The following is a 20,984-nucleotide window of genomic DNA, read 5'->3' as shown; positions in this document are numbered from 1 at the left end:
GTAGAGCTTTCTAGAACATTTTGTATAAATCTACACAGCTTTTCATCCCCCAAATACTCAGCATTTAGTTCAGTGTAGTTTTTCTTTTGAAGCTGGCCTCATTAAAAATTACTTACAGATTTATTACAATAATTAAAAAAACCAACATAATGCATTTATATTTTCTTACACAGTCTCTTGTAAGTAATATCTGTGCTACTCACAGGCAAAAAAAATATGGAGTAGGGGCTTCATTCCTGGAGCACATCAGGGAAATGGTGAGTGATCACCCTCTCAAGGATATCATAATATGTACAAAGGTACCAAATGAGTCATAGATATACTTAACCTGCATGCTGTAACTCTGTGGTTCTTTAGACTGCAGTCTAAATAACTTCATTTCTATAAAGTTCTTTTATTGCCTTAAGCAAAAAAAAAGTGAATTTAAAATAATAAATTTCTCTTAGTAACAACAATTCATTCCAACTTGCATCCTGAACCACGTTTTTACTCCAGACTTCCTCTGCTTCTGTATAAATCTTCCTCATTAAGCTCTAGCAACACTTCCTGGCAGCATTACAGGATTATTATCCTCTGCAAACAAGACACCATCCAGGGACAGGTGACACACTGAAACAGCAGACAGCAGATGCTACACACACAAGTGTGGCCTATTTGCAGAAAGCACATCCAAGAGCGGGTAGCTGACAGCCTCCTGTTACCCAAGATTGCCTTGGCCAGCTGATCTGCTCTGACTGATCAAAAGTCAAGTTCTCTTTCTGGTTTAAGTCTTTCAGTTAGTCATTCTTTAATCACATACGCAGATCCATAGGTTTGCTAGCAGAATAATTATGCTCCCTTATTGCTGCATGTTTATGGCATTTAAAATCAGCCATCTGTCCTGATACTCCAGCTCTGCTAAGCTATTGCCCATCAACTGGTGAAACAGACTGTGACATTGCACAAGTGCCAACAGGAGGAAGATCTCCAGATTTCTATCCTTACCTGGGCTTTCACATACCTGCTCTGGCTCTGCCTAACTTATGCTGAGTCACACAAATAGCACTTCTCACTGCGTATTTGGTTAGCACCCTACAAGCATGTCTGTGCCACATCTACACCACAGATGGAAAGGAATCTACATGAGTTACATAGAATCAAGTATTAAAATCAGGAAACAATTAACAGTAGTTTCACAACTTATTTCTAATTAAATATATCTGTATCTCTGACTGCACTTATTACCTATGGACTTGCTGCATAAACACTGGAAATGCCTATTTGTAAAATCTATACCTATGCTGAGTCCCTGTGTTAAGTATTGTCCTTGATAATTCCCTATGTTCATGACTACTAATCTGAATACTGTTGAGATATATCAATACTCAAGATTTAGCCTGACACCACCAACTGTGATCTTTGATATTCTGAGCAGTCAGGCACTGAAGAGTAAAGCACTACTAAAACCCACCAGAAGATACATGCCTAGAACTCACAATCCTCCATGGCTCAGCACAGCACAGATTCACCATGCTTAAAGCATATTATCATGAGAACAACAGCAGCATGACAACGGCTATGCATTCATCTGTGTCCTGTTCACAGTGTGAGCTGGAAGCTGGGGGTAAATCAAGAAGATACTTCAAGCACTTTAATTTGAAAAATTTAAATGAGATACTGTGCTTACGACATAGGATCCTACTGTTACCTGCCTGCCTCTAAAGGCAGGGCTGCTTTTTGCTCTTGATTAAAACCAAATGACAGCTGGGAAGCAGCATTACTCCAAGGTCCCAGAGTCAAGAGGTGCTATCAGAGCAAAGCCATCTGATACTCAGGAATATTTTTCATTTGTATGTGGCCAGATGGAAAAACACACACCTTGAATGTTATTAACTGCTGTGAAAACCCCCCCACAAACAGTCATGCTGTGAAAAAGAAACCTTGATTAGCTGATACCTGCATCAGTGTATGCAAGAACAACTTGGAGCAATGAATTATCTGTAGAATTATTTTGTATTGCATCTTCCAGTACTGATTTTTACAGTACAGCTTTGGTGGTTTAGGAGAAAAGAGAGGGAAGGATGAGAAGATTTTCATAAATAATTTGCAAATGTTCACATTTTATGTGTTTTCTTCCTATTTGCATCAGCAGTCAGGAACATTCATATTTAGAGCATTACTGTTCAGCACAAAACTTAAAATGCCCCACTGAACAAACAGGACAGTTCATGCCTCTGTGATACTGCCTCAGGCTCTTATCAGATTCAGATAGACACCTGCAATATATGACTGATACAATTATGATAACAATGAAAAAAACCTGCAGAAACCCTGAGCACAAACTGGCACCCTCTGAAGAGCAACAAGTTCCTTATGCAGCATGAGCTCTTGGGAGCCCTGGTCTCACCTGAAAATTTGGCTTTCCTATGGATGCAGCTGCAATGTGTGCATGAGGAATGAGAATAGATACATAAGTGAGATGCAGTAACCGTCAGGAACAGGTTTCTTTTGTTTTGAAGTACCTTCCAAGCAGAAAGTTTTGGTTAAGATCTTATTTGTATAACATTGCCCTGGGGGGTTCTCTGAAAAAGAAGGCATTTCTACTAAGTGAAGCGAGCCTCAGGTGAAAAATGTAAGTCTGCAGGTCACATAGTGAAGGAGTTAACAAAAAACATTTTCTAAAGGCCAGGGGATCTTTGGTTATAGTCTACATTATATTATAATTTTCTTCCTCATATGTATTAAAAATCCCAAATGACTGGAAATTAGAAGTCATATTACCCCAGAGTATTAAGATTGAGGGGTTTTTTTTAGTGTAAAAATAAAAATTCTAGTACGCTGGTAAGTAATTTTGACTATTTCCTCCGAAGAAAAAAATAGATACTTTTAAGATCTTATGAGTGCTAACCCTGTCTTTTCTCAGGAAACATATTTTTTCCTTTTTTTTTTTTTAATTTAAATCTTCAAGAGGCCTTTCACTGAAGTTGTTCTTTATGGCTGTAGCTTTAATAAAGGAACAGGGCTCAGTCCACTTTCCAGAGCCTTATTTTTCTTAAACCTAAGCCAATCCTTGCAAATATAATGAAACAAATGACACAAAAAATATTTGAGTTGGAAAACAATCCAAACTTTGGCTCCATTTCTACATGCTGACTTTTATTTTTTCCTGTAACATTTGAAGTGACTTAAAACTGAGAACATTACTTGGAAAGCAACAAGACAAGGCAGCAACCGTTTTTATTTAGTATTTGACTCTGCACCTCAAACTATTGTTATTGTTTTCTGTCTCCTCTCTTTTTAAATCTTTCATATTATATTGGTAATGCCACATTAAAAAACCGTATCATATTATAGTAAATATTTTAAAACCTTTTTGGAAAGACTTGAGAGTGTCAGAGAGAACTCATGGCAGAATAAATGCAAACTAGGTAATTTCTCAAAAACATCTCTCCCTCCTGCTCCATTTATTCTGCCTTTTTTAAGAGGCTGATATTTGGGTGACTTCCAGGTTATGACTAAGGTCTAGCACATTATTTAAACCTATGCCAGTATATGCCAGGTCTATGTAATACAACAGCAGTAAAAATTAAGGTTTGGGAACAGTTTCTCACAGCTTTCATATCAGCAGTTTTTCTACTCAGTAGGTCTCCCATGACTATATCTTTCTCCCAGGAAAAGGCCTTGTCAACATTCCAAGAAAAGGCCTGCACTGTTTGTGAAAATGCTTTTATTAAAAAGAGCTGTGAGAATTATTATTTTTTTAATTAGAAAATGTCAGATTTAAGACATCAAGGTTTACAATGTGGCTATAAACATGAACGGATCTTTAAGGCTTTCCTTTTGTTAATACAACAGTAAATATATTTCTTTGGATCAGAAGGAAATACATCTGAGTGATTCTCTTATAGTGATGAATTGATGATCAGTTTTCTACCTTAAGAGTTTGATTTTTTCTGACCCTGAGACAGTGAGGCATTCCCCTAAAATTTTCACAGCTCAGCTGAAGACCTGTCAACAGACAAAATGTCAGTGTTTGATACATTTAACAGTACTTTAATTTCTGTTTGCACCCCTTCACATATGAAATGAGTTAAGTTTCAAAGCAGAGGGTTAGTTGAAAGTAAAACATATGCAATCTATAGTCTAAGAACAGATAAATATTTTTTAAATGTTCAGATCTTTTTTACGTTTGCTTTCTCAAATAAAAATGTTATTTAAATAACTGCAGTTTTACTGGGGGAAACTAACATGTCCAACTGGAATTCTCTGAAGGAAAATCTGGTCTGACAGTGTTTTTCTCACTGACCCACAGAGGAATCTATTCAGATCCAAGAGAAGGTGGGGACTGATAAAGGTATCTCACTGCAGAACTAATAAAATCTATTACATGACTACAGTCCTGATCTTGTCTAAGCCAAAGAGCTGCTAGGACTTCCCACAAAACCTGCCATGCATGTTCCCCTAGAATTTTCTTGGAAGACCACTGGGCAGTATGGGCTGGTTTCAGAAGTCAGCCAGTACGCAATGAGCCTTGCACACAGAAACCAGACCCAGTAATCTCATCTGCCCCACAGTGTTAGCACAGCTACCAGATCTAGTTACACAAGCAGCTAGGTCCCACTCCATGTTGGATATGTCTGACTTTGGATGTTTAATACATAAGCAGAGTCTCCCTTAGTCACCCTGAACAAAGGCGAATTCAGCGCTCTTGAGAACCAACTGATCCCAAAGACTAAGGAAATCTCAGAAAGGTGGGACCTTCAATAGGAGACTTGCAGTGGACTTTATGAATAAGCACATGCTATTAAATAAAAGGCCAATGAATAATTTTCCTCTGTGCCTCCAGGACAGGTTGGCTGCATCCAAGCTGTTTGCTGGGAATGCCCCTTGACACATGTGCTTGACGATGCTGTTCAGAAATGGGTAGTTGGTCCCAGCTGGGCTAATGACCATGACAGTACGGCTATGGCTGCTCCTCTGCCTGGCCACACCTTACAAGAACGGAAGGTGGAACATGCCAAACTGGGCCAAGGACCGTGCCAAGGCTATGGATGATCACAAGACAGCTTCTGCACAAGGCTATGCACTGGTCACACAACAATTACACAGATAGGGCTTGTAGGTCTATCAGGGGTTAGGATTATTCCTGTTTTCCTTCTCTCAGGGGATTTTCTCCCATATATTGCTAAGAGACAATAACTGCAGGCACTTAAAAAAGACAAAGGAAGTTGCCACAGTTCAGGGGAAGAGTGTTCCTGGCTGCTCTCTTAGCTGAGGGGTTTCTCTTGGAGGGGCAGAGATACTGGGAGATTTGGGCTGGGGGAAGGGGCTGAGTGCAGCTCCTAGCTCTCTCTCACTTGTCTGCATTGGAGGGGAAACAGGCTGCGGTCACTGTGGGGAGAATTCACCACCACTGTGAGGCTCTGTCTCCAGCTGTCTTCTCCTACCCTTGCTGCTTCCACGGTTCCTGTTACAGCTCATTTTGCTCTCCTGAGAGGCACAGGGACCTACTGCTCCTGTGGGTTTGTAAAGCGAGCCCCCTTCTCCACCCCTTCCGCTGAGCCATCACCGTGTGGAGAGAGGCGGCTGAGCCCGCACCACAGCGCCCCCTGCAGCCGCGGGGGACTCATCGCACCCGCCCTGCCCGGCCGGGAGCCAGCAGCGCCCCTGCCGCCTGTGAGCGGAACTGCACCCAAGGGAACGTGCCTGCAGCCAGAGAGGGCTGTTATGGGGGTTCTGGTTCTGTCTGTTGTCGGTGCCATTGTTGTTTGTTTTGCCTTGTTATACATATGCATATCAGTAAAGAACTGTTATTTGTTTTCCCATCTTTGCCTGAAGCCCCTTAATTTCAGTGTTACAATGATTCGGAGGGAAGGGGGTCATATTCTCCATTCCAAGGGAGGTTCCTGACTCCCTTGGCAGACATCTGTCTTTCAAACCAAGACAAGGTCCCAGCCTCTCAACCCAATTCTCTCCTAGTCTGGCCAAAATGATCAGCTTTGGCTACAGCCCAGTTTTTATACAGTATCTAAAAAGCATTTAGAAGGCTGATAATAAAGTCTGGGTAGCCTGCTCCAAGAAGATAGCATACAGCTCCACTTCTTGATCCCATCTTCAACCTGCAATTCTGAACATATCTGAAGTTTTCAGATTGTCAGTATCAGGTAAAACACAGCACTGTGATGTGAAAATTTTTTACTCATCAGCCTTTTAACTCATCAGCCTTTTTAGAAATACCCCATCCTCCTGGAAAGATTGGCCTGAGTTCCACCAGCAGAAAGCACATCTTCCACTCCACCTTGCAACTAAGCACAAGAATATTACTGAAACACAATCTGCCCAGCAGTGGCAGGCAGCTGCATGTTGGCTTACTTATTGCATGTGCCCCATTCTCCTCTCCATTCACAGTGGCTTCTCCGTTCTTTGGTGTGTTCTGCTGGGAAACAGCAGTCGTCGTGGCTCCCGCTGTGGCCGCCGTGGCTGCTGCTGCTGCCGCGGCGCTGGCTTGTTGCTGCGCTAGCTTCTCTCTGAACGCTTGCTGTCGGGTCTGAACGACATCAGGCATCACTGCGTCTATCAGAGACAGGGACTCTATTGGCCTGCCATCAAATACTGTACCATCCTGCAGGGAAAACGAGCAGAAGGGAAACCCCAAGTTTAGGATCCTCACCACTCAGGTCGGTAAAGAATCACAAAATGAGGCTGTGTGAAGACACTACACTTTGACTTAACCAATAGTGCCACAGGACTATGGGCTGCCTCTCTCACAGATCTGTGATGGTGGCACTCACGGTCCACTCAGAAATTTGATCAGTGAAAAAGTAATTTGTTGGAATTATATATGAAGTTCTACCATACAAATGCTTTATAGAAGCAAAAGAAGTTAAGCTGTTTTAAAAACTATGTCTGACTGATGACAGAACATTTCACTTCATTTTCTGTTTGAAAAAACAGAGTCATGGCTAAAGCCATGACAAAGGCAAACAGACTTTGGTTAAACAGTTTGTATTCCTACACTTGCAGGAGGCTAGGAATGGAATGGAAGCAGATGATGCATAATGAACCTCAGCCAAAACATGATGTATGCACAAATTCAGTGGTTTCTTACGCAGTGTTTTTCAGCCCGGCATCAGTTGTAGCTGATCATACAAGACAGCCTTATTACATCTTTCTTTTATTCCACTATATTATTCATAATAGTTATGACTCTCATTTTGATTTCTGTAAATTAGGCTTCAGCTTCAACAATTGAATAAACTTTTAAGGGCTGTTAAAGACTTAATACAGACTATATTGACTTAGCTTTTCTTCACTTTAACTTTCCTATTATGTTAAATATAGGGGAAAGATTTTAGCAGTCTTTGTAAAATGCCATTTTGCCAATCTTCTGCAAATCCCTTCAATTCTTTGAAATAATAATGATCCAGTGGTGAAAGATTTGTTCTTGAGAAAGAGCAAGTAAGAATAGCATATAGATAGATAATGTAGCTGGTAAACAATATAATCTTCCATAGGTGAGAACAATTAAGAAAGAAAAATAGTTGCTTGCCTGACTGGAACGTTTCTGCTGAACTAGTTGTTGAATTACCCCTTATAGTTACAATATTAAGATAATATATATTTGTTTCCTCATGGGGAAGAAAAAGGAGGAGACAGTCATTACAGAAGAAATCATAATCTCTCTTTCTCCTCAAGTTTTTTTTATGTGTCTGCCAAAATTTATTCGAATCTTGACTCAAATTCTTGCTACACAATAAACAAAATATTTGCCAACAGATCCTGACATCTTATATTTTCAACTGTAAATGTGCTCATTGGACTATTTACAGGACTGCCCTTTAATAGACCAGAAACAACAATTTTATACACACTAGTTTATAGACTCACTGATTACTTGCCACTCTTAAGTAACACACACAGAAAAAAAAAGCATTTAGGGAAGCATCTTTGATTGCCCTCACTGGGATTCAGATGTAGTAAGAATGGCCTTTGCTTTGCTGTAACATACTCAGCAGTATGTATTTGAACAGAATCATAGAATGGCTTGGGTTGGAAAGGACCTTAAAGGTCACACAGTTCCAACATCCCTGTCTCCGGCAAGGACACCTTCCACTAGACCAGGCTGCTCAGGGCCCTGTTCAACCTGACTCAAACCATGATGAGAGCAACATAAATCTTAGTGGTGGCAACAGGCATATTTTCAGATTATTCTCTCATTGTTGGTACAGTCTTGAAGTTGAGTAAGTGCAGGCCCCTACAACCTGACCTGATATAGGTGCTTCAGAGCTGGAACCTTCTAACTGTGCAGCTCCGATTTCAGGCATGGGGCAAAATGTTAAGTAGCAGCAAATTGAGACAGCTTCCTAACACTGGTTTGTTATTACAACTGCATCAAAGTGCAGCTTGGAGTGATGTCAAATGTCATTGCCCCAATTACAAAATAACACATACACAAATCTTATACATGGTATCGAGTCATAAAAAGAAAAAAGCACACAGAATGTTTGAATAAAAACAAAAAACTTTCCAAACTACACACTGCAAACAACACAGCCTTTTCTCTATTTTATATTCCTTTGTTTTCACCTATGTTGTTCACATGCTACATTCAGGCATAGAAGAAAAACCAGTAGCTTCTTTGTATTAATGTTTATTACAGATGTTTGTCAATCAGAAATATCTATCATAAAAATCTTGAAATGCAGCACTTGCTTATCTATCATGCTTCATTCCCTCTCAAAGCACCACATCTTTAAGTCTGGCAGGGCCAAAGCACTGGCACTTCTCACATCCCTTCTTTGTTTCCACTGGCAGTTCAAGGAGAGCAGAGACAGTCTGTGGCTGCTCATACAATCTCTACAGAAAACCTGCACCCCAGCCACATTCAGAATTTACACAGCAGCTGTTTAACCATGTACATGATGCCTCATCTCATATGATCTAAGCCAAAGTCACTGAAATCACTCTCCAATGAACTCTGTGGATTTTTGATCAGGCTTCTCATGGCTTGTGAATAGTGCTGCCTACTAGGAGGTGTCAGGGAGTGAAGTTTTAACCTATGCTGCAGGTTTTTCCAGCCAAATTCTGCTATGACCTTGAAAACATAAGACTGTAAGCACAGGTACTTTTCTTGATGGCTGCAAGAACCTGTACACCCTGAATTTGTTGGCTAGGGTAGCAGAAACACCCAAGAATATCCATCTAAGCAGCGCAGAGAATGTTTCCCTGCCAGAGCTAAGAAACCTGAAACATGTCTCCATCTCAGAGCTTTCTGGCTCTCTGCTGGGATGGGGCAAAGTATGAGGAATAAAATTAAGCCAGATGAGAGGCTGGGGAGTGACTCGTGTGGGGCTGTTGGGGTGTGCTGCTCGGCACGTCCCTGTGTGCGGCGGTGGCGGCGGTGGCAGGGCGGCGGTGGCAGCGGTGGCAGTGGTGGCAGGGCGGCGGTGGCAGCGGTGGTGGCGGTGGTACTTACTTCGTTGATGCTGATCTCGGCCTCCACATACTGGAGCCCCTTCTGGAGGATGGAGATGAGTGCGGCAGGTGGCACTAGTGTTCCGTTGATGTTGGACTGGCTGATGTGGCTCTCGATACCGAAGGTAAAGGCCGAGTGGGAGAAACCTGAGAGCAGGAAAAGGAAGCCATGATATGAAAACTAAATGCACCAGTCAGATACACCTTCACGGTCTAAAAATAGTTCTGTCCTGAGATCTAAGAGATGCTGCTGTGTAAGCAGAAGGGTGTGGGCTGGCTGCTTGGAGCCGCAGGGGTCAACCTCAGCCACCCTGCCCACCCATCCCCCATCCCACTGCACATATAGGGGAAGGCATACAGAAATGGAAATGCCTGCAGAGAAAAATAACTGCACTAACTGAAACAAAACCCCCCAAAACATGTGTACACCAGCAATAGACACAAGGGTAGGTCCCGCTAAAAAAGGGCCTCAAATCTCCATTTCCCTTGCTGAATTTCAGTGTTGGGTGTTTGCTGAAGATGCACACTTAAATCCCTACCAGCATGCAAGTTGTATAAAATCAAGGCATAGATGCAGCACACAGGAGCCATTCCCTTATACCAGGGAAGATAATTCAAATCCTCTGCTCATTTATTGCTTAGTACAATATGATGGGCAAAGCAATGCTTTTAAAATGTGAAACTACAAAAAGGCCACCCCTGTAAACCTATTTTCTGTATATGAACAGCAATAGCAAAAGTAATTAACTGGGATCTGCCACACAACAGACGACAAGCCAGTGAGGTGGCTTGTACTTCAGCCAGAAGTCTTTCTCTTCCCTGTTTCATTTTTGTCATTGTCTGAGTAAGTAAGTGGCAATGAAGGTGACAGCACTGAAAATTAAAGGATTTTGGCAGACAAATTTTAGAGAGTGCTCCCTCAAATTCTGGCTAGAGCTGCTCTGAACTGTTGCAGGGTATGGAGGCGAGCACTGCAGAGAGACTGTACACAGGGGCAGCTGCAGGAGGGGGGAGGGGGAACAGGATGTAGATATAACTGTAGAAACCCATTTATCATCACACTGTCTCCAGAGCATTAATCTAACATTAAAAGCCTTGGGGAAATCACCCATGCACTGTCTCAAACAGGAAGAGCCCTTATGGTCTCCACCAATTAGACAAGAAAAAAAAACCAAAATAAACAAACCCCCCTAAAAGAGAAAAAGAAAGCAGTTTTCAAATGAAAATACTTCCGTTAAATATAGCTGTGCTTCTTCCCCTTGTCAACACTAGTTTCATTTATAGTTTTGTCCGTTAAGGGATTTCCCCTATATCACTGCAATGTCCAATTGTGTGCAGGCTGGGGATGTGATTTTGGGCTCACTTGACAGTATTGCCTTCTTTCTCTCTTTTCAAGATGTTTTTTCCAGCTAGCTCGATTATTAACATAGATAGCTAGCAAAAACAAGCTGTGAAACAGAGTGCCTCCCACATTTGAAACCAAGGAATGTATTTCTCTGATTCTCCCCTTCCCCCTACACATTTTGCTGCTGCTTTTCTCTTTTTCCTGCTAACAGCTTCCACCCTCTCCACTCCCAACCCTGTTTTCCTTCCTGGCACTCTCCCGGTTTTGGGGGATGGTTGGGATGCTTTGGACACTTTTTAGGAAATGGCAGGTCCACCTATGAACAGAATTCCATAGAATTACAAGGCATAAAAAAAGGACAGATAAAAAAACCCCACTGAAAAACTGCAGTATCATTTATGTAATCCCTAGTCCAATTTCTTATTGCACTTTATGTCCTGGTCTAGTTTATGAGCTGCTGGACCCCTTGCTGAGAAATAGACTGTAAGATCTGCAGGGCAATGTCCTTCCCTGGTTATTAGTTTTGTAGGACATCTAAGCACATTACTGCGAAGCACAATGAGGAAGAAATCAAGCACTGGGCATACACAGCCTGCACCTGAAAGGTCTAGGGCCTAATCACTGAAATCTCTATGTGTCACTATAAACACATGGCATAAAACTAACCAGAATTAGAGAATCAGATCCCCTTTATTTATATTTATGTGTATTTGAATTAATCAACAACGGTAACAGAACTTCCTTAAAACAGAACAAACTTAAACATATATGACAGATAAATTGGTAAATCTACATATGAATGAGAAAATTGAGCTGTTGTCCAAGAGCACTGAAGGTGACTGCTAAAAAACTCAGCAGCTAGTTTGCAAGTCAGCAACTCAGAAAACTGGAACATGGCCTCTGATTAAAACAACAGGTGGATATCATAAAAATGGCAACCAAACATGGAGGGAAAAAGTAAAAAAGTGGAATACCATGACTGTGGATCTATGGCAGACATAATCTTAAGTATGATGTTTTACATCTCATTATTGCATTTTGTATCTTACAGACTTTTTAGCTGGCTGCTGGAATATCTCAAGCCCCATCTTTGCCAGGAGACAGATGATTGTGCACACAGCTAAACCTCTTTGTTCAGTCCTGATCCTCAGAGAACAACACATCTCACCTCATGGCATGTGAGAGAAGAAACTTCTCAGTGCAAAACTCAGTTGTGTTTTTGCAATGAAACTTGTTAGCTTACTGTTTCTCTGGATGCTGAGAATCTATTACCAAAGCACCTGTTAGATGAGGAAACACAAAACTCCTGGTTCACTGTGACTGAGGAACAATCTCACTCACACACTTCCAGCAGCTGTGAGAAACTTTCCTAAGATCTGATTAACAACATTCAATGGGGCAAAACTGTTTAAGTGGGTGCCACTGGACACGGTGCTGCTCACCCCTCTTGAAAAAATCCACCCATACAACGGTAGTTAAAAAAAACCCAAACAAATACAACAAAAACATGCCCACCAGCTCTCCAACAGATAGCTAATTCCCTCCTGTTTTCTTGTATTACAGCAGTTATATAAGGCTCATTTGAAAATAGACTGGTTTTAAAACTACCTCACACAGTCAACAAAATCCTCAGTGAAGCTGTACGTACATCAGGTTTCTGGTAACACTGAAGAATCACCTGAGCTTTACTTTTATAGTTACCAGATGTCATTGGTTCTTTTCAGGGCTCTGCATTCAAGTACACTAAATTACATAGCAAAGTTGCAACTCCATACATCAGTCTTACAGAAAGGTGATTTCTGTTAAACAAAGGCAATTTTTAAAAACTGTTAGCGTGTTAACCTGGCCCTCCTTCTAAGATCATGAAACTACACTGGGGACACAAAGCCAAGGCACAAGCACAACCCCCACTTCCAGTCTGTCAAGTCAGTTGGGGAGTGTGAGCAGAGACAGGAGGTGCTCTGCAAGTGGGGATCTGAAGGAAGGATGTGGTGGGGATGACGTGAAATTACAGTAGACACAAACTGAAAATGCCGTGGCAGCAGTGAAATGAATGAAAGTTGCAGATTCGTGTCCGTATGTGTTCTTTCTCATAAATCCTGTCACTCTGGCGACTGCAATAATCACTCTATAAAACAATAATTTCTGTTCAAATAGCACCAGTAAACAAAATCTTAGTGCAATAAACCCTTCAAAGACACATGCAGTGAGACTGTGAGGTTTTAAGGTTAAAAGCATGAACACAAAGAGCTGAAGAGAAAGCATTGAAGAGAAAGCCACACACTGAACAGGTTTCATAGCAGTGAACCAGTTGCTTTTGCTGTGACATGACCAGGGCCCTACATGGCATCTTTCAGCAAATTTGAGAGAATGGCTTCCAGGTGTTTTCTGCTTCAAAAAAGATGGGAAAACAGAAACCATCAGGCTATGCATAATCTGTAAATACAGTATAGTATATGAAAAATATACCCAAATGAACAGTGCAGATCTTGGGATGATCTTGGTATGATCTTGGTATGAATGGAGGTGACTTATCAACTGTGGAACAGTTGGACTTGAAGGATTTTACAGAGCATAAAAGCAGAGAGGAAACAATGAATGCAGAAAACAATTACTTAAATGACCCCCCCAATCTCAAAAATTGTTACACAAGTCAAAAACAGACTTGAAACTGACTGAAATTCCTAATCGAGAGATTCCCACACATTTTTTGTACTGACAGTGGTAACAGGTCCCGGTTCTGTGCTATATCTTTTCCCACACTGAGGTGTCTGTATATACTCTCAGTGGTACATACACAGCCATTTGGGAATTCTTGCCCTAGGCAGTGCCAAAAAATGCATATGTAGGACTGTGTTTTGCAAAATTTCACTGATAGGTTTTGCTATAACTGCAAAAATGGAGATGATGGAGGGTTTTTCCTTTGGCTGCTCCTTTTTCAGTTAAAAATGGCTTCTTTGAAGCCTTTGAAGCTAGATTTGTTATTGATCTTAAAATGACAAGGTTTTATTTAATGAACATAATGATGCTTGTTGCGTGCTTGTTTGATCTGAAGGCTACATAGTTTTAATTGTTTACAATATGCCTGGCTCACATCAGAAATGCCTGTCAAGTGTAGGTGTAGAAAAGGCAACTGGGGAGCCACACAGCCCAGGGAATGACTTTTCTTCTCCAGAGATGTATCTCACCTCTTCTAGGAGCAAAGAATGCCTCCTTTTAGACTCGCCACTGGGGCGATGCTGAGTATTCCCCACGCTGGTTCATCTGGCACTCACAGCTCCAGCTAAAATTGACATCTACCAAGTGTTCCTTTCATTTCCCAATCTCTTTAGCACCACAAAAAGCTGTCTTTGTAAAACTGCAACCTTGAGTTGTAGCAGCTACAGTACCTACTGCTGTATTTGTACAGGTGAGGGGAATGACAAAGAGGGGTCTGTGGAAGCAAGGACTTTTGAACTGTTTCAGTCCTTGCCAGTTACTGGGGAGTTACTTTGGGGATGCCTTGACGAGCAATAGAGAAGTGGTCTATGGAACAAAGTTTTCTGTTTGTGAGCTAAGTGGACTTAGTTTTCTCTGGTTAACCTAAATAGTCTGCTGTACACATAATTTTTAAAACCCAGGTGCTTTTCATTTATTTGCGAATTACTCGGTTCAATTATGCACACTATAAGATCCTTCACTGAAACATTTGCTACTGTACAATGAAACAGAGAATAAAGGATTATTAACATCTAATTGCCTTTTACACACACCTTGGGCATCTTGATGATGAACAGCCTCTATCCCAACACTGAGTGCAAGTAAAAAGCCATTCCTACAAACCTTTGTATGCCTAATGCCCAGTGTGATCCTCTTTTCTGGAAAATAGTGAGATTTTATATGGAGATATGTTTCATTCTCTTCAACAAAATTTTCCTGTTTCTTTAACTCAAGTAGTCCAGATTAAAGTTTGCATATACAGAGATCTTAAGTTCAATTTCTGGAAATCACTAAATTAGTGATGTTATTACTTTAAAAGAGAGAAGAAAAGATGAAAGGAATAAACTATCTGACAATCCCCTTTTTCCCTCCAACAATTTAACCATCTCCATATGAAAATAACCAGTACTTGTTGTTTAATTGATTCCTCTGACATTGTGTTGTCCTTCTTTTTTGAAATTTCCAATATAACCTCCTCCAGTCCTCACCTCTAAAGTAACACAGTGTTCCCCTTCAAAGTATTTGGCAGGTAGAGGAGACAGAAATGAGCAAGGCTTTAGAAATTAAGAAAGCTCCTAGCTCAGCAGAATCAACCTGCAGTTGCTATAATGGAATCCACCAGCACTTCCAAGTTTTCTGGCTGCACAAGTGCCTCTTTTCCTTAAGGTAAGTCTTGCAACTGGCACTACTGCTGAGACTTTGACCAAAGCACAATTCGTACAAGAATGAAAGCCTGTAAGAGCTGATTACAGCTGTAAAGGCTGCAAAGCCTTTAAAACAAAAACAAAACCAATGCCTGCGAGGGGGAAAGAAAAGTCATCTTTATGACCATAAATGGGTATACGGGCAAAATTCCTGGGAGATGCAGACACATCAAGTAGAAACATTCCACTGCATCATGAGTCAAAAGAAAATCACGAGCAGGAGGAGCAGACGTCCACACACAATCCCATCAGCTGCTTTACCACGTTTACCAAACCCAAGTAACTCCAAAGCTGCCCGCACAACTGCTTGCCAAAGAAACCAGATGCAAGCATGGAAAAACACTCATCCCAAGTTTGACGTCTGGGTCCTGGGAGTGCCATGCAAGCACGAAGGCAAGAAGGGCAGAGTGGTGCAATGTGGTGTCCTGAAATAAATTACAGCCACATCACAGCAGTTTTAAACAAGTCCAAAACCTGCTCCCTCCAGTGAAATACAACCACAAACAAAATAATTTCCTCCAAAAGCGAATGATGTACAAACAATACAGTCCATGTTAAATGAAGACTTTTCTAGGTCTAGATTTATCAGTGTAGAGAAGCAAGGCACATGTATCACTAAGGGCAGATTTGAATGCAATTTCTGTATGCAAAACCAGAAAGAAACAAGTTAGAGCAACTGTATTTTCTTAAATACATGCTAATCTCGTTCCTGAGGCAGGTGATGTAATTTCTTGCCATTGCCTGAGAATAGTGAAGCTCTTCACTGTACTTGACTGCAGCTTCCATCTTAGACTAGTATTTTCTCTTCTATATGATGCACTGAGTGAGAACTGAGAACGCAACATGGATCCTTCTCCTCGCTTATCCTTAGATTTTTGTCTAAACTGAATTATGTATCCATCTGGTCATAAACTCCCAGTGCACATATATGCAAAAGCTTCACAAAAAGCACAGCCGGTTTCTTTGAAATATGTTTGGTCACAGTAAGTGTCTGGTGCCTTAAGCCACTGGTACAAAAAATAACAGTGGACACAAACCCTACACCAGATCTTGTTTATTATTTACAACAGACTGAGATTCTTCTCTTAGCTGAGGTTTTTGTTTCTCAGTAATACATCCTAGAGTACCTCTCTGACTTATAAGTGTCTGCTTATTTTGGAGACTTACCTTTGCAATTACATAAAGGGCTTAACAAGGACACACATTAGCAATTTAAAATAGAGAACTGTAGTTGAAATATATTTTTAGAAAAATCAGCTGAACAATAGGGCTTGCACATTTGTTTCAAGACTGGGATTGCTAAATTATTAAAATTATTTCCAGAACCCTGGTAAATGCATTTGGTATTACAAGCTCTTTCACAGTCATTGGGAAATATAAAGAAAGGATTCCTAGCTGTAGGTAAAATTACAGTATGTCTAGTTACCCAAAGTTTTGTAGAAGAGATTATTTGCTAATATTAAACGTTACGCCCTTTTTTCTTGGATATTGGACCTGTTCACCTTCTGCCAAGAATTCAGAGTAAATGTCTGCAATGCAAAATTATTTTATTATGTGCCAAAGAAGGTTTTGGCAGGTATTTTTTTTTCTTTTTCTTGCGGGAAAGTATGTTGGAAAAGATTAATACAATTTGGAAATGATCTTTTGATGAGTGGTACTTGGCACTCTCTGTTTAAGCCTTTCTGAGGGCTGCAAATTAACAAAGAGAGAAATATGATACAGACAGAAAACAGAGCACAAGCAATGGAAAGAGGAACTTATAAAAATCTCTTGAAAACAAGGTCTGAAATAATCTCCTTTTTTCACTCATTCTGTGTAAATGAGAATGACCATTGCAAATAAATATCAATACAGATCTAGCAATTTATTGCAGCTATGGGCAAAGTTTGAAACAACTTACAGAGGCCACAAGGATGAAAATAATCTTTTCCTCCTGAATTAATGGGATGCTGTTGTTTTTTAGCCCTGTCTGTCCAACTAAACATCCAAAGAAAGAGACATGCATAATTTTAAGGATCATGTTCATAGAACAGAGGTTCACAGTCATATATTATAAGTTCTCTTCTCTGTTCTAATATACATCTCTAAGTGGTGGCAGGTAGGACACCACAGCTGACACTCAGGAACCTAACACCAGGAAGGCTTCCGTGGATGGTGACCACAAAGGGAGCTCCAACATGGATGGGTGTGAGGAGGGGTGGTCTGTAAGAGCCATGGCTGTGCAGGCACAACATTCTCAGCACTGAGGTTATTAGCAAAACTTGCAAAGCTCCACTGGGCCTGGAGACTCAAACTGAAAAGCAGTAAAGTGAGAAATGAGTAGGACTGCACTGGTTTTACCAGCAAAGTCATCTTGACCTTTAGACATCTGTCTTCAACCCAACATACTGTTTTCTTAATACCCTAAAAATACTGTGTTTTTGCAAGCTTTAAAAAACAGGACATGAAGTGAACAGAACCAAAATTTGTGCCATGGAATAAATTTGTAAATGTGTAATTGTTTATGTTTGTGTAACTTAAGAATCACTGTGTTTGCTCAGTGTCCAAGATCCAACACTGTACGGCAACTTTCAGGCCAAAGAAAAACTGAAATAGCCAAGTTTAGAAAACTGTGAAGAGACCTAGAAGGAAATATGAGGTAAGCAGGCTTTTGCAAATGGCAAACCCCCAAAATACTCAATGTATTTCTTTCCTTCACATGAACTGCACCAATAATGAAACCGGGTAAATAGGAAGAAGTTTTCAAACAGACCTATTGAACTGCACCACAAAACATTTGAAAATATTGTTTATATATTTGTATATAAAGAGATATCTGGTCACAAAAGTCACAAGTCTGTGCATATAAAACCATAAAAATGGGTCTCATACAGCTTATTAAATTCTTTTGAAAATTTACCAGAACTAAGTAGGACAAACCCAACAACATCTTTACCTGTAAAAATATTTTTTCCTCACCATCACAGAATTTGGATTTTGTGAAGCCAACCACCAAATACTGCTAGTACATATTCATTGCTCTATGAAAAAAATGTCCAATTTGGTTTTGACTTGCACAGGTGCTCAGCTTCATCCTTTCCAAGATCTGTAGCTTTGTTAAGTTTAAACAGAAATGCTTTGGAAACTGCAGCCCAACAAAGCTTGTTGTCTTCTAATGTTGACCCTGATTTTCTTAAAACATATTTATTGTTCACAAAGAAAATAAATCTTTACTGGCAGAGACAGAAACTGTGTGTAATAATACAGTTCTTATTTTAGAAATGGATTTGTCTTTTCAGCATAATCCATTCTCAAACAATGAAGTATAATTTCACATTCAGAGTTAGGCCCACTGCTTCTGGAATCATACAGTCACTACCTTCCCAGTTTAAAAGAAATAAAGAAAAGTAGAGGAGATATTAAAAAAAAGGAGTCGTGGTTTATTAAAATCCCTTATATATCCTTTTGATAATACCCTATTTTACTACAAAAATATTATGCTGGAGGCATTCTATATATATATAATATTATATTATATGAAATATGTGTTGTGACAGATGGTTTCATGTCATATAGGAACATTCATTCTGAGGTGACTTTTATGAAATACTTTGATTTAAAGCAAACCATTTTGGGGGTCAAATTTCTTATGTGTTCTTATCCAGCTGTCACTTAAACACGTACTGCACTCCCAGAACAACACTGTGGCCTTATTTATGCGAAATAATTCATGAAAACTCTTGTGACTTTTGGTTCTATGGTTCTTGGCTGGTTCTATAGCCAACTTTCAATAAATCAGAGATCTGGATGAAAACCCCAAGTTATTTTATTTTAATTGAGTAGGCTGGTCCTAGAAAGGATAATGCATCATAGAAATAGGACTGCATGCCCACAAATCAGCTCTGTGCTAAACCATGAGAATTTAAAGTAGAGTTTGTTTTGCTCTAAAGTCTCACTATTGTACAGCTGAAAGGATCCCTGCCTTCAGTCTTAACACCAGTCCCTGAAAAATACAGTTAGCATCTCATTCATCCTGCTTTTAGGGATATATATTCACGCATAAATTCATAAACAGTACTCTAAAATAACTGAAAAAGAATGTTAAATATTGTCCCACTACCCATATAATACTTTTTACTCAGAAGATTTCAATACATCTTAGGACTATAAACATTCAACATCTGCTTTGAGGTACTGTTCACAGTATTAACTTTGTTTTCAAACAGGATAATTGAGGGACAGAAAGTTTAGGGTGAGGTATAAACACTCAGTGTTTATGCATGCCCTTGAGGATTGTATCACTTTATTTATTCAGTAATATCTGGTCAGCACCCAGTTACATCAGCACAGAAGTAGCTGTGCAAAGAGAAGGTCAGAAGTGTCCTTACTCTGGTGCAGCTGAGGTTGGTCTGCGAGCCACAGTCACTCTGTGCCGCAGGCTGGACACACGAGGCCCAAGAGACTGTGGTAACACTCATGTGGACACAAATAATGCAGCCACAGATTGTTACTGAATCAACACTAAAATGTGTGTTTTATCTTTGCCTGGCAGGCTGTCATTTCAAGGATGAATTTTTCCCTCAGCAAACAAAAAGTCTCCACGATTCCTGCCTTTAGAGCACAGCTGTGTACAGAGCCTTGGGAACACTGCAGTGACTGCCCTGCAGACCTTTCTGTACAGGTTGTTTAAAGGATCTCTGAGGCTCTCCAGTGCTGAGCAGGAGGTTGGAGTACTTGAACATGAGCCAGCAGTGTGCCCTTGCAGCAGGGACAGCCAAGAGCATCCTGAGCTGTCCTACAAAAGCAGTGCCAGAAGGTCAGTGGAGGGGATCCTCGCCCTCCACTCTGCACTGCGAGGGAGCGCTGCAAGCGAGTCTGGGCTCCACAATGCAGGGAGGCAGGGATGCACTGGAGAGAGCCCACAGCACAAAGATAATCAGTGGACTGGTGCCTCTGACACACAAGGAGAGGCTGAGAGAGCTGGGATTGCTCAGCTTGGAGATGGCTCACAGAGACCCCTACCCATGGGCAAAATACCTGAGGGAGGTGCAAAGAGGATGGACACTTTTTCCAAGGGTGCCCTGTGATAGGAGGCAATCGGCACAAAATGAAATACATGAAATTCCACTGAAACAAAATAAACAATTTTTTACTGTGGGGATGACAAAAGTGTTGGAACTGGCTGTCCAGTGAGGTTGTGGACTCTCGATCCTTAGGAGATATTCAAAGCCCAACTGGACACAGCCCTGGGCAACCTGCTGCAGCTGACCCTGCTGTGAGCAGGGAGATGGATTAGATGATCTCCAAGGCCCCTGCCAATCAGAACTAATCTCTGATTCTGTCATCTCCTGAGATACTGCCCAGACTGAGCCCTCCTACGATGTCAATGAGCCAAATTGCAAGAAAACATAAAAAAAAGGCAAGAGAAAGTTCGTTATCCAGTGACTCTGCCATCAGCACAGACTATTGCTTTTACTGCCACACTAGACAACTGCCTTTACTGACCAAGTGATTCATTCTTCTAATGAATTATTCTTCAAGGAATAAATTTTAATATTTTAAGAAAAAAACACTCACTGTATATTCCTGTTCTACCTTGCAGCAGTCTTCCTACACAAAGGAAACAGTTAGCTTTGAAGCAAATTTAGCTGACCTATATATGCCAATCTTTTATGCTTTGCTTAATCTGAATTATTTTCAACATGCACGTCTCTTGTCTGTGACTCAGGGACTCTATGCCATACTCAGTTGTTCAAAAAATACTCTAAACATACCTCATGCAGGCAAAGTATGGACTTCAGAGA

At 40.7% G+C, this 20,984-nt stretch overlaps 1 protein-coding gene across 3 annotated transcripts in view; it reads right to left on the bottom strand.

Annotated features, from left to right (window-relative positions):
• TBL1X (transducin beta like 1 X-linked) overlaps positions 1–20,984 on the bottom strand; it is a 190,243-nt gene that overhangs the window by 26,786 nt on the left and 142,473 nt on the right. For all 3 annotated transcript variants that reach the window (XM_063392813.1, XM_063392814.1, XM_063392815.1), the window contains 2 exons: positions 9,455–9,600; positions 6,352–6,601 (listed from right to left, as the gene is read on the bottom strand). In XM_063392813.1, coding sequence (XP_063248883.1) covers positions 6,352–6,601; positions 9,455–9,600 — 396 coding nt within the window. The remainder of the gene's footprint in view (positions 1–6,351; positions 6,602–9,454; positions 9,601–20,984) is intronic.

This window comes from Prinia subflava, chromosome 3 (genome assembly GCF_021018805.1).
Source record: "Prinia subflava isolate CZ2003 ecotype Zambia chromosome 3, Cam_Psub_1.2, whole genome shotgun sequence".
Classification (NCBI taxonomy): Eukaryota; Metazoa; Chordata; class Aves; order Passeriformes; family Cisticolidae; genus Prinia; species Prinia subflava.
This window is presented reverse-complemented; position numbering and strand designations above follow the sequence as displayed.